Source organism: Jaculus jaculus, chromosome 3 (assembly GCF_020740685.1).
Source record: "Jaculus jaculus isolate mJacJac1 chromosome 3, mJacJac1.mat.Y.cur, whole genome shotgun sequence".
Classification (NCBI taxonomy): domain Eukaryota; kingdom Metazoa; phylum Chordata; class Mammalia; order Rodentia; family Dipodidae; genus Jaculus; species Jaculus jaculus.
In genome coordinates, this window is record NC_059104.1 from 174,486,812 (window position 1) to 174,501,125 (window position 14,314).

A 14,314-nucleotide genomic window follows, 5' to 3' on the forward strand; every position below is an offset into this window, starting at 1 on the left:
GTTCTTTGATATATTTTACTTAGGGGGTTAGTTCAGGAAAGACTAAAAAATTATTTTGAGCAAAAAATATTGAATTCACATTTTATATTTAAATACTATTGGCAAAGGCTAGAGAAGTAAGTATAGGAGAGTCCAACCAAGCATTCAATTTTCTTTGTTTTTCCAAGGTAGGGTCTCATTGTAGCTCAGGCTGACCTGGAATTTACTGTGTGGCCTCAGAGTGACCTGAAACTCACAGCAATCCTCTTACATCTGACTCCCAAGGACTGGGATAAAAGGCATGTGCCACCACGTCTGACCCCAAACTTTCAAAACTCTACTAAAACTGGTGAAATACAAACATCCAGAAATGTGAGAGATACTTTTCCAACACTTGAGGAAATTGGAATAATTATTGAACACTGCAGAATAATGATTTATAATTAAGTAGTAAAATCCTGAAATATGATATGTATTAAGAGTAATATGATGATTAAATTTTTAGTAAAGAAAAAATAGGGTCCATAAAATGTTATACTTTTATTAAAAACATATTTACAAAGAAAAGACAATTGATACATAAGCATTGACAGGGTTCATAAAAGCTGGGCATGGTGGTGCACGCCTTTAATCCCAGCACTCGAGAGGCAGAGGTAGGAGTGTTGTCATGAGTTTGAGGCCACCCTGAGACAACATAGTGAATTCCAGGTCAGCCTGAGCTGGAGTGAGACCCTACCTCGAAAAACAAACAGACAAACAAACAAACAAAAATTGTCAAATGATAGGGTTCATAATAACACAAATTACTTTAAATTCTAGAAAATAAAAAATTGTCTTTTTCCAGTGAAATATTCCTAAGACTATTGCAACATTGCAAGTAAAATTATGCATAAAAAACAAAGAATTTTCTGAGGCAATGAGGAAACAAATTGCTTAAAAGACACTATAGGCCACATGTGTTGGTGCACGCCTTTAATCCCAGAATTTAGGAGGTAGAGGTAGAAGGATCATCATTCGTTTGAGGCCACCATGAGACTACATAGTGAATTCCAGGTCAGCTTGGGCTGAGGCAAGATCCTACCTCAAAAATACAAACAAACAAAAACACTACAGAAGTGTGCTGTATAGTTTATGTGATTAAAATGACCTAGGAATACAGTATCCCCACTTCATCTTCATAAAAGTGGGGTCATCCCAATTAGTCCCTGCTGGGATGTTTGTGAGTGCATCATTTAAGGGTTGGTGCAACAGATTCCTAAAAGAGGAGTTTGTATCTAAGGGCTGCTTTCAGGTATCTCCTGAGTTGGCTGGATCAAGCTCACATAACACAGAGGAATCCTATTGGTCAGGCTCAGGAAACAGGTAACAGCAGCATTCCAATAACTGCACCACCTTCACAGAGCACGAAGGTCATGTCTGTCGGATTAATATTGGATAACAATGCTATTCTTATTCAAGGAATTTTTGATGCTTCCACGATGATAATCCTAAAAGCATTCAAAGATCACAGATGGCATCAGACACTGTCATCACTCAAACCTCATCAAAACAAAGATACAGAGGCTTGAGAGAGCTCAACACTAAATCAGACCTCCATTGTGCCCGCCAAGGCTCAGGGAACATGGTAAAAGAGGGAGCAGAAAGAATGTAAGAGATTCAGGGTAGATGGATATAGCCTGATGCATCATGTCCTCCTCCACTACAGTGACTAGTTGACATTGCTTGTTCCCCATAATGATGACAAGTAAGCACACCAAGAAAGTCCCTCACCCGAATTGTACTGGGGGAAAGAGGAAATAAGATTACAACCTTTGAATTAAAAAAAAAAAACTCAATAAGAAGTAACAAAGACTCCTGTCTTAGCAAATCAATATTATTTTTACACAAAAAATTTCTTGATAATTAAATAATAAAACTTATGTTTATAATATTATATATATAATATTAAATGTAACTAAGCATTTTCCTTTCACCTGCAAGAGAGGTCCTTACTTTTTATTAGTAAATTCTGATCATTTAGAACCACCAATGAATTTTAGCCATCAATTTTCTCATGGCCTCTTTCACCTCCTTGTTTCTCAGGCTGTAGATGAGGGGGTTCAACATGGGGATCACCACCGTGTAGAACACAGACACCACCTTGTTCTGGTCAGTGGAGTAGCTGGACTTGGGCATCACATAAATGAACGTGATGGTCCCAAAGAAGAGAGTGACCGCTGTGAGGTGGGAGGTGCAGGTGGAGAAGGCCTTCTGGCGGCCCTCCGTGGAGCGCATCTTCAGGATGGAGAAAAGAATGTAGACATAAGACAGAGCAATGACAAACACAGTGACCACAATGATGGATCCAGAAGAGATGGCTGGAATTACTTCAGAAGTCAAATCAGGAAGACAGGAGAGCTTCAAGAGTGGTGAATAGTCACAGAAGAAGTGATTGATTTTATTTGGTCCACAAAAGTACAGGTTTAGTAGACAGCCAGTAAATATCCAAGCATTCACGCTTCCACCAAGGTAAGAAGCCCCCACCAGGAGAAAACAGACTCTGGAGGACATTTGTGTGGAGTAGAGCAGGGGTGAGCAGATGGCCACGTAGCGGTCATAGGCCATGGCAGCCAGGAGGAAACATTCAGCTGTCCCAAACATCACCACAGAACAGAGCTGAGCCGCACAGCCAGCCACGGGGACAGAAGTTCCTTTGTGGAGGAAGCCCACGAGCATGACTGGTGTGACTGATGAGGAGTACCCAATGTCGACAAAGGCCAAATGGCTGAGGAAAAGGTACATTGGGGTGTGCAGCTTGGGGCTTTTCCTGATGAGCATGATTATGCTGACATTACCCACTAAGGTGACAGAATAGACTCCTAGAAACACAGAAAATAAAATGGCACAAACTGTAGCATCTTCTGCTAATCCCAAAATAAGGAACTCTGTAACAATTGTGTAGTTTTCAGTCCCCATCAGTATCAGGAATGGTGTCCACTGAAAGAAAAATCAGCAAAAATTAGAGCAGACAACAGTTTTAAATACCTATTAGCACAATAGCCATATAATATAAATTACAAAACATACTAACTTGTTTACTAACTTTCTGGGAAATATTTTTATGTAGTATCTTGTGTAAGAACTTAATAAAATAAATATCATTGATGTATTATCTATAATTATTAGGAATGTTTTCTGTTTAAATTTGACACATTCCAATATGTTTTTCATGTGGTTTAGGTTTCATGAATAGTAATGATCAATTAAAATAGGAGGAAAACTTATTTTTTCTTACAAGAATTCAATATTAAGGAAACTGAACCTACACACGCACGCACGCACACACACACACACACACACACAGACACACAGTAGGTATCAACAACCATGTGCTCAGCCAGACAACTTATTACATTTTCTTTGGTTTTTAATATAATAATAGCACATATTCCTTGTACAAAGCCATAGGTTTCATCATGACATTTTTGTTCAGTTTTATCTTGTAATTTGTCCATATTTCCCTCCCTTGATTCTGTATTACCACTTCCTTCCTCTTCCTCTTCCTAAATAGTCCACATTGCCTTTGCATGTTATATATATTTGGATGAAACTTATTACATTTTCATTCAAAACATAGATGCTTAAATGATGCTATATGTGATGTAAGTGAGAAATAACAAATGACATCATGAATAATGTGCTTTATGTACCTGAACACAAAAAGTCCTTTATCTTTATCTTTGTACAGGTCTAAGATCAAGACTGAATAAATCCATAATCTTTTAGAGAAAATATATGTATCTGACACAAAATAAGAGCCAAATTGAGTATCTTTATGACATGTGCACAGTAGTTTAACAGAAATGTCATAAGCATTGGCGCCATACCAACCTGGGATCAGCTTCCAGCTTTGCCACTGACCACTATGAAATCTTAAACAGTTGACATTCGCTATGTAACACCTTTTTTGTTTTAAAGCTGCTACCTGGTGGGATTTTTATTTTGAATAAGATAATGTACATAATATCATGAATGATGATACTAATAATTGGATGTTGAACAAATGATGAACACATTGAATTGGCCAACTCTTGACTTTTAATGTAGAAATGCATCCTGTACAAACATAAAAGAAAAGAAAAAACATTACCTGTTAATTGTTGTATGTGACTCAACGACAAGGACAAAAGGTGAAGAATTGTTAAGGTAAAGCAAAGCTATACTTATAAGAAATGATGTCTTTTGGGACACAGCCCCTTGAGTACATTACTTGTTTTTTTTTTGTTTTTTTTTAATTTAATTTATTAGTTTTCTTTTCAGTAAATACAGGCAGTTTGGTACCATTATTTAGGCTCATCTGTGATCTACCCCCTCCCATTAGACCCTCCTTATTATTGAAAATGGATCGTGCATTGTGGAGTTAGCCCCCAGTTATTGGTATGATAAATGTCTCTGAAAATCATGACCCAACATGTAACTCTGACATTCTTTCCGCCCCCTCTTCCGCAAGATTTCCCTGAGCCATGTTGGGTTCATTTTTGGTCTGCTTCAGTGCTGAGGTGTTGGGGGCCTCTGAGGCTCTGGTTCTCTGATTTGGTAGGAGTTGATTTTTCTCTGCATTGATCTCCTTCCCCTTTGTGCTGGTATCCAGTTCACAGGAAAACAACACCCTTGCTTATTTCGCCAGTTGTCCTTAGTTTCAGTTGGGCCCCTTCTGAGGTATGTTGGGGCAGCTCTCTTCTTAGGATCTGCATCTATCTGGAAAAGAGAAGCAGATTCTCCAACGGAGAGTAAGTTAGCACCCAGAAAATTGAGATAACACTTACTTTTTTGATAGACAGTTTGATAGGTGTAGGCCCACTGAAACCCCATCAGGACTGTAAAAATTACAGACACATATGTCCATATGAATGTGTGTCTACCACAGCTTCAATTAACATTTATTTTTATTTGCTTTGTAGACGAAACTTCTCACAGATTGAAAAATTCATCTTAACTCTGTTGGAACTCATAAGAGTAAGCAAGTTAGACACAGTGTAGTCAAAACTATTTCAATTCAAGACTGAAATGCTAGAAATAAAAATTCTTACAGTTCTATACAGATCTCCATGGTACCATCTTCATTTTAATTAAATTTATAATTTTAGAATAGCTGGAAACTTGCATGCAATTGGAGGAAATAATAATATGGACTCTGTTTACCAAGCTTCCCTGACTAGCAATATCCTGATACACTTTGGGACATCACAGTCAGGACATTGCCACCTTGGAATGATATAGTAAAGACATAGAATATTGCTCAGGATACTTTGTAGAGTCACAAGAATTTACTTCTCATCCTAGTTCCTTCTGACAATCAATAATATATTCTCCATTTCATAATTGTGTCATTTTAAAAAATATCATTATATAGCAACTCTGTGTGTATCTAGCTGCTTTCTTTGCCCTAAAGTCTACACTATTGTATATGAATACAGAAATCCAATTTTCTTTAATATTTGTGTGTACCATTGTTATCTTTCCTTTTAAACCAACCACATCATATATATATACATATACTCATATATATATATATATATATATATATATATATATATATATATGTCATTGTTTTTTTCTTTTTTGAGGTAGGGTCTCACTCTAGCTGACCTGGAATTCACTGTGTATTCTCAGACTGGCCTCAAACTCACAGTGGTCCTCCTACCTCTGCCTCCCAAGTGCTGGAATTAAATGTGTACACAACCACACCTGGCTTACATCATTATATTTTAATACTTGAACAAGTTTACATTATATAGCATAGAGTTTAGTCATGATTAAGTCTACTCTTCTGCTGAGCCAGAAAAAATGAGGAGCAAAAGAAATTAAAATTGTGAGATTCACTGTTAGAAAAACAGGAGAGAAAGCCAGGGGTATGGTTGGACAACATTTTACTTGTGCTGAAGAGATCAGAAAGGTGACCTGTAAATTTTCTCAACTAGCTCAGTAATAGTCAGGAATAGAGATTGGATTATTTTGGAAAGCTATGTTGTGGATTCCTTTTTTCAAGTGTTGTGAGATATATATGTGTGTGTGTGTGTGTGTGTGTGTGTGTGTGTGTGTGTGTATGTATGTATGTGTATGTATGTATGTATGTATACATATGTATACATATATTCAGTGGTATGCTTTCTTACCTGACAGGCAACTCATACAATTGCCAGGCAATAGGGATAGAAGGGCCAGTGGGAGGAGTTGGGAGGTTGGGAGGAAATAAACACAAAATGAACTGGTACCATAGAAACCAATTCTCCTTGATAGAAAAATAAAAGATATAACCCTCAGAAGGAGTATGTGGGGGGGAATCATCTGGTAATAAGGGCCCTGGAGAAGGTGGGATAAAACCTAACCTTAAAGTATTTGGGTCTGGCCTGTAATCCCCAGTACCAGAAATCAGATGCTATCCACATTGAGCTGTTGATCAGAGAGACTTACAAGGTCCCCAAGACAAGACAGGCTTCTGTTAAAGCACTTGATTGCCTGCATGAGGTAAAAAGTAAGACTGTATTACTGAAGACACCAGAGGCTGCTGACACAGAACACTGAGAGTCTCAGCTGGAATCCAGAAGGGAGCCAGTCCCCAGATGGTCAGCCGTTTGGGGCTGGAAAGTGCTACATGAGCTACTGGGAGAAAGTGGCTAAAAACGTTGAGAGCAAGCAGGGGCTTAAGCACTCAAAAGCCACCAGCCTGACAAGACATACGTACCTGTGCAATGGTGACACACAGCCTTGGTGTGTAAACTATAGCTTTCTGATTGGCTAAGAGATCAGCTCACTGGAAAGGAACCCATAGCTAGAACAGGGAACCAGGTTAGAATCCCATGGAGACCAAGATTATGTACCCATTGTCAAGCTCTCACTAGTCTTTGGCTAAAAGATAGGCTACATCCACCAAAACCGCTCTAAATTAACAATGCTATTCCCATTTAGTTATGCTGACTTCACTCTCCACTTGAGAATCTGCTCTATTTCAGAAGGTGATGAGACCTGAGAAGATAAACCACCCCTTGCCCTTCAGCCAAGGCCCAGGTGAAATCACAGAGGACTTAGTGATATGAAAAAGAGCGCTGCTTCCCAGGTGAGCCTGACAGTCCTCACCAGAGTGAAGGAGACAAAGGCTGAGGATAATGAACACATATCAAAGCAGAAATCTAGAAGCTCCTGAGAGCGTCACACTAGACTTAAAACGCCGCCCCCCAAAGCTTAGGGAAATTTGTGGAAAAGGGGGAGGGAAGATCCTAAGAGCCTGAGGACAGGAGGGTATATATCCAGAGGCAGCCCTCCTCCACAATGACTGGCTGCTACTCACACATGCATAACCCACAACCCCGTGAGGAATACCAGCAACCCCACTAAGGTGGGCTCTCAGTGGATTGGGGCAGGGAGGAGAGAAATGATGGTACCAACATATGATGTGTCCATACAGAGCATATTCTTTTCTAATTTTTTTTGTTTACTTGTATTTATTTATTTGAGAGCGACAGACAGAGAGGGAAAGAGGCAGAGAGAGAGAGAGAGAGAAAGAGAGAGGGAATGGGTGCAGCAGGGCTTCCAGCCACTGCAAACAAACTCCAGACATGTGCGCCCCCTTGTGCATCTGGCTAACGTGGGTCCTGGGGAACCGAGCCTCGAACTGGGGTCCTTTGGCTTCACAGGCAAGCACTTAACCACTAAGCCATCTCTCCAGCCCTGGAGTATATTCTTTTTTATTTTATTCATTTATTTTTTATTCATTTTGAGAGAGAGAGAAAGAGAGAGAGAGAATGAGTGTGCCAGGGCCCTCCGCCACTGAGAATGAACTCCAGATGCGTGTGCCCCTTGTGTGTGTGCAACATTGTGCACTTACATCACTGTGCATCTGGCTTATGTGGGACCTGGAGATTCGAACATGACTTCTTAGGCTTTGTGGACAGTTGTCTTAACTGCTAAGTCATCTCTCCAGGCCCTAAGCGTATTCTTAATTAAAAAAAAAAAAAAGAAAGAAAATCAGGACTGGAGAGATGGTTTAGTGGTTAAATGCTTGCCTGTGAAGTCGAAGGACCCCAGTTCAAGGCTTGATTCCCCAGTATCCAGGAAAGCCAGATGCACAAGGTGGTTCATGCATCTGGAATTTGTTCACAGTGGCTGGAGGCCATGGTGCGCAAATTCTCTCTCTCTCGCTCTCTCTCTCTCTCTCTCTCTCTCTCTCTGTGTGTGTGTGTGTCACTCTCAAATAAATAAACAAAATTAAACAAAAATTTTTAAAAATCAGAAATATTTAAAATCATTATATAAGACATGAGAGAAATTTATTTATAACAAATATGCTGGTTTAATTATGTGCATTGATGTTTTTGCTACCACAATCTCTTTATTAAAAAAGGAATTAAAAATAAAATTAAAAAGAAAGAATGGTATCCTTTTTTTCCTTTAAAACAAAACCCATCAGCTTGAACTGAAAGTAGCAGAGATACATTGGTCAAATATGCTTTTCATCAATGGGAAACATAATTATTGTTCATTTTAAGAATTTTACCTTAAAATTTACTGTCTGCTAAACTTATATGCTGTATTTCTACTGTCTCATAATCTCAGTGAAACTTTCTGCAGCATTCATCTTCGACCTTCTTTGTCCAAGCAGAAATTAACTTCTCAGGTTGTCTTTTGTTCCTTTCATCACAGATGGCCAAGAAGAGAGATTGTTCTCAGTGTTCTAAGGTTATATTTGATAAAGGTAAAGAGAGGAAACTCGGGAAATTATACTGTGGGTATATTCTCTGCACCACATAAATCATTCTTTGCGGTAGAGACAGAAAAGAATGGAGAAGGGATGTCAGTGATACGGCGCAGAAGAGAGTCCCAGCACTTGGTGGCTTACAAAATGTCAGTTTAGCAAATTATTTAAGTGCCAAAATACCTTTTTGAGGACTCTGGGATCCATCTAGCAAGCTTAAACCCCAGAAAACCAAAACCCAAGAACACTTTCTTTAAAACATGGTAAACAATTCCATTTTTACCTTGTCAGCTTCCTTTTCGGCTTGGCATTGCTCAGCAATAAGAAGAGGCCTTTATAACTTCTTGTGGCTTCTTGCTTAAAGGGAAAGGAGAGCTTAGCGCATGTCCTAAATCTTACAGTCTTACGGTGAGTTTCTTCAAGGGATAGTTCCTCATCACCTTGGATACCACTGGCATAGCTTGAACTGAAGAGCTATGGCAAAGAAAAAGTGACGACTGCTTGCCACACTCATCACAAGCCTAAAAGGTAAAGAGAAGGTATAAAATACAAGGATGCCTCCCTAGGAAGTATGCATGTACAGTCCCTCCAATGTCCCAGGCTTTCAGTGAATCCCAAGAAGGACCTCTTTCCAAAGCACTGACAGTGTTGGCATATCCTGATAAGATCAGGTACAAACAAAGGAAAAGGAACGAGATACTTGCTACACCTGTCACTGCGCTGTAACACGGAGAGAGGATAAAGATACAGACTTGCTCAGGAAGAAAGAATAGGGAAGCAAATCTTTAACACCCAGATCTGCAGTACAGTAGTCAGCCACCAGAAAGAGTAGGGGAAAGGACATCATAAAAATGTTTGGGGCTGGAGAGGTTGCTTAAGTGGTTAAGGTGCTTGCCTTCAAAGCCTAAGGACCCAGGTTCCATCCCCCAGTAAGCCAGATGCACACAGGGGTGCATGCATCTGGAGTTCGTTTGCAGTGGCTAGAAGCCCTAGTGTGCCTATATTCATTTTCTATTTCTCTCTCCTTGGCAAATAAATAAAAATATTTCTAAAGACATTTAATATTTTTATATAGGAGAGAGAAGGAGAGAGAGAGAGGCAGATAGAGAGACAAAGGGCAAACAAACTCCAGATGCATGCACCACCTCCTGTAACTGGCATGAGTGGGAACTGGGGAATCAAACCTGGGTCCTTTGGCTTTGTCGGAAAATGCCTTAACTAGTAAGCCACCTCTCCAGCTCCAAAATATTTTTTAAAAGAATAGAGACTATATTATTTCTCTCCAGAAGGAATTAGGAAGAGAGGTAAATTCTTTTGACTCTACAAAGTAACCTGAGTGAACCTTGTGCTGACCTAAATATTATATGTCTTGACTATATCATTCCAATCTGCCAACATCCTGTTTGATGTACTAAAACATAGAAGTACATTGCTAGTCAGGAAAACTTGGTAAAAAGCATATAGGATGCCTGTGTTATTATTTCCTACAATTGCGTGTGAATTTTCCACTATTTTGAAATCAGCACTTTAATTAAAATGAAGATAGTAACATATAGGACTGTATATAATTGTAAACATTTGTATTTCCAGTATTGTAATCTTGAATTAAATCATTTTGACTACATGGTGTCTACCTTGTTTACTCTTGTGAGTTCCAATACAGTGAAGTTGAATTTTGACAATCCGTGTGAAGTTTTCATCTACAAAATGAAAATAAATATTAATTGGTAGTATCTATTAGACACATATTTATATGAACACCCGTATCTGTAATTTTCATAGTCCTGTTAGGTTTTCAATGTAATTTTCAAAAACAAGTAATTTACTCAAGGGGTTATATCCCCAAAGACACCATTTCTTATAAATATAGCCATGCTTTACATTGACAATTCCTTGCCTTTTGTCCTTATTGTTGAGGCACGTACATCAACCAACAGGTAAACCTTTTTTTATTTTCTGCTTATACAGGATGCTTATTGCTCATTTTTGCATTAGAAGTAAAGAATTGACAAATTTAACCTATTCATAATTTGTTCAACATCCAATTATTTATATCATCATTCATGGTGTTATGTATATAATCTTATTTGAAACAAGAATCTCATCAGGTAGCATTTTAAAAACAAATAATGATAGTCCACTAAGATTTCATAGTTGTAAGTGGCAAAGCTGGAAGCTGATCGCAGGTTGGTTTGGTGCTAACGCTTATGGCATTTGTCAGACATGCTGCGTCCAGGTCATAACACGTATGCATCCTTTGAAAGATAATGGTTTTGTTCAGTCTTGATCTCAGTAAAGTTTTGCCCTCAGTTCTGTACAAAGAAAAAGACAAAGGACCCTAGTGCTCAGGTACATAAGGTGTGTTGTTCATGGTGTGACTTCTCTGGTAAGTCTCATATAGCCTTATTTAAACATCTGCATTAAGAAGGAAAGAGTAGAAGTTTTGTATATACATATGTAACATGAAAACAGGCAAGGGACTACTTAGGAAGAAGAAGGAAAAGGGAGAGAGGAGAGCAACATGAGCAAGGGAACTATGTAGTGGATATGGTCAAAGTACAGGGTATATCTAAACATAAATGTCATCAAGAAACCCGTGGCTTTATACAATGACTGTATGTCAATAAATCTTTATTTTAAAAAAAGAATGAACATGTAATGATATATCTGGATGACCACTTTATAGTCAATACCAGCATAGTGTGTGTGTATTTAGGTGTACTTTAAGGCCACTTGACATTGAATTTTTGAAATAAAATAAGTTTACTGCTATTTTGATCAATCACTAATCCTCATGAAATATAAACTACATGAGGCACACATGATTACAAAATATCAAAATTAAAAGTAAAACTTTTCTGACTCTTACTGGCCATGCATCAATAAGAATTTTATTAAGTTATTACAAGGTAATGTATAAAAATATTTCCCAGAAGGTTAGCAAATAGGTTTCTGTTTTGTAACTTATATTATTGTGCTAATAGGTCTTTAAGTGATAACACTGTTATCTGCTCTAATTGGTGCTGATTTTTCTTTCAGTGGACACCATTCCTGATACTGATGGGGACTGAAAACTACACAATTGTTACAGAGTTCCTTATTTTGGGATTAGCAGAGGATGCTACAGTTTGTGCCATTTTATTTTCTGTGTTTCTAGGAGTCTATTCTGTCACCTTAGTGGGTAATGTCAGCATAATCATGCTCATCAGGAAAAGCCCCAAGCTGCACACCCCAATGTACCTTTTCCTCAGCCATTTGGCCTTTGTCGACATTGGGTACTCCTCATCAGTCACACCAGTCATGCTCGTGGGCTTCCTCCACAAAGGAACTTCTGTCCCCGTGGCTGGCTGTGCGGCTCAGCTCTGTTCTGTGGTGACGTTTGGGACAGCTGAATGTTTCCTCCTGGCTGCCATGGCCTATGACCGCTACGTGGCCATCTGCTCACCCCTGCTCTACTCCACACAAATGTCCTCCAGAGTCTGTTTTCTCCTGGTGGGGGCTTCTTACCTTGGTGGAAGCATGAATGCTTGGATATTTACTGGCTGTCTATTAAACCTGTCCTTTTGTGGACCAAATAAAATCAATCACTTCTTCTGTGACTATTCACCACTCTTGAAGCTCTCCTGTCTTCCTGATTTGACTTCTGAAGTAATTCCAGCCATCTCTTCTGGGTCCATCATTGTGGTCACTGTGTTTGTCATTGCTCTGTCTTATGTCTACATTCTTTTCTCCATCCTGAAGATGCGCTCCACGGAGGGCCGCCAGAAGGCCTTCTCCACCTGCACCTCCCACCTCACTGTGGTCACTCTCTTCTTTGGGACCATCACGTTCATTTATGTGATGCCCAAGTCCAGCTACTCCACTGACCAGAACAAGGTGGTGTCTGTGTTCTACACGGTGGTGATCCCCATGTTGAACCCCCTCATCTACAGCCTGAGAAACAAGGAGGTTAAAGAGGCCATGAGAAAATTGATGGCTAAAATTCATTGGTGGTTCTAAATGATCAGAATTTACTAATAAAAAGTAAGGACCTCTCTTGCAGGTGAAAGGAAAATGTTTAATTACATTCAACATTATCTATATAATATTATAGACATATGTTTTATTATCTAATTATCAAGAAAATTTTGCGGCACTAGAGAGATGGCTTAGCAGTTAAGGCTCTTGCCTCCAAAGCCTAAGGACCCATGTTCAACTCCCCAGATCCCAATTAAGCCAGATGCACAAGGTGAAATATACACAAGGTTGCACATACACACAAGGTGGTGCACACGTCTAGAGTTCGATTATAGTGGCTGGAATCCTTGTGTGTCAATTCTCTTAAAAAAATAAATAAATTTTTGTGTAAAAATAATGTTGATTTGCTACGACAGGAGCCCTTATTTATTTTCTATTCATGTTTTAAATCAAAATTTGTAATCTTATTTCTCTTCCCCCTCACTTTAATTTGGCTGAGAGTCTTTCCTGGTTGCTTTATTGATATTCATTATGGGGACTAAGCAGTGTCAGCCAGTTACTGCAGGGAGGGGGGATATAGTTCATCAGGCTATATCCACCTACCCTGATTCTCTTACAATCTTTCTGCCCCCTGCTCCTCTATGTTCCCTGAGCCTTGGTGGGCTTGATAGAAATCTGATTTAGTGATGAGTGCAATACAGGCTTCTCTTACAGGTGAAAGGGAAATGTTTACATTTATAATTATAATATTGTAGACATAAATTTTATAATCTCATTATCAGGAAAAGTCATTGTAACCACGATGTTGATTTGCTAAGATAGGAATCCTTGGTAACTTTTTTTTTATCTCCCCCCCATTATGTTTTGCACTTATAAAACAAAGTATTTTTACATCAATTCTGTGAAATCTGAATGCCTTTAAAATTCTAATTTTGGAAGTGTCTAGAATTCCTTGAATGAGAATAGCATTGTCATCCAAAAGCATTCTGTTCACGCTGTTTAGCTGTCTGAGGATGGAAGTTGTGCAGTTGTGCAAGTAATTGGAAATCTGCTGTTACCTGTAACCTCAGCCTGACCAACACGAATCCTCTGTGGTGTGTGGGCTTGACCCATTTAACTCAGGAGATACCTGAAAGCAGCCCGTAGCTACAAACTCTTTTAGGAATCTGTTGCACCAAACCTTAAAGGATGTACTCATGAACATCCCAGCAGGGACGTTCTAATTGGGATGACCTCACTCCTATGGAGATGAAGTAGGGATACTGTTTTCTTTGCTCATTTCAATATTAGAAATTATACTGCAACTTTCTGTAGTGTCTTTTAAACAATTTACTTTCTTATTGACTCAGAAACTGAAACTTCTTATTACACATATTATTACACAAACATAAAATTGTGTTTATTATACATAATTTCGCTGGAAATATTGCAAGTCTTGAGGAAATTTCTCTTGAATAAGATGATTTTTTTTAATTTTTAGGATTTAAAATGATTTGTGTTATTATGAATCCTGGCAGTGCTTATGCCTTTTCTTGTCTTTACTTTGTAAATACATTTTTAACCAAAAGTATAATTTTTTAAATTCCCAATTTTTTTCTTTAATAAAAATATAGTCGTGAGATTACTCTCAATACATATCATATTTCA

General features: G+C 38.6%; 2 protein-coding genes across 2 annotated transcripts; one reads left to right on the forward strand and one right to left on the reverse strand.

Moving 5' to 3' along the window:
- Positions 1 to 1,995: 1,995 nt before the first annotated feature.
- LOC123459370 (olfactory receptor 480-like) lies at positions 1,996 to 2,934 on the reverse strand. The gene has a single exon (XM_045145780.1). It carries the CDS (start codon positions 2,932 to 2,934, stop codon positions 1,996 to 1,998), a length of 939 nt encoding a protein of 312 aa, XP_045001715.1.
- An 8,836-nt stretch (positions 2,935 to 11,770) lies between these two features.
- Positions 11,771 to 12,709, forward strand: LOC123459369 (olfactory receptor 480-like). Its single transcript, XM_045145779.1, has one exon. It carries the CDS (start codon positions 11,771 to 11,773, stop codon positions 12,707 to 12,709), a length of 939 nt encoding a protein of 312 aa, XP_045001714.1.
- Positions 12,710 to 14,314: the final 1,605 nt, after the last annotated feature.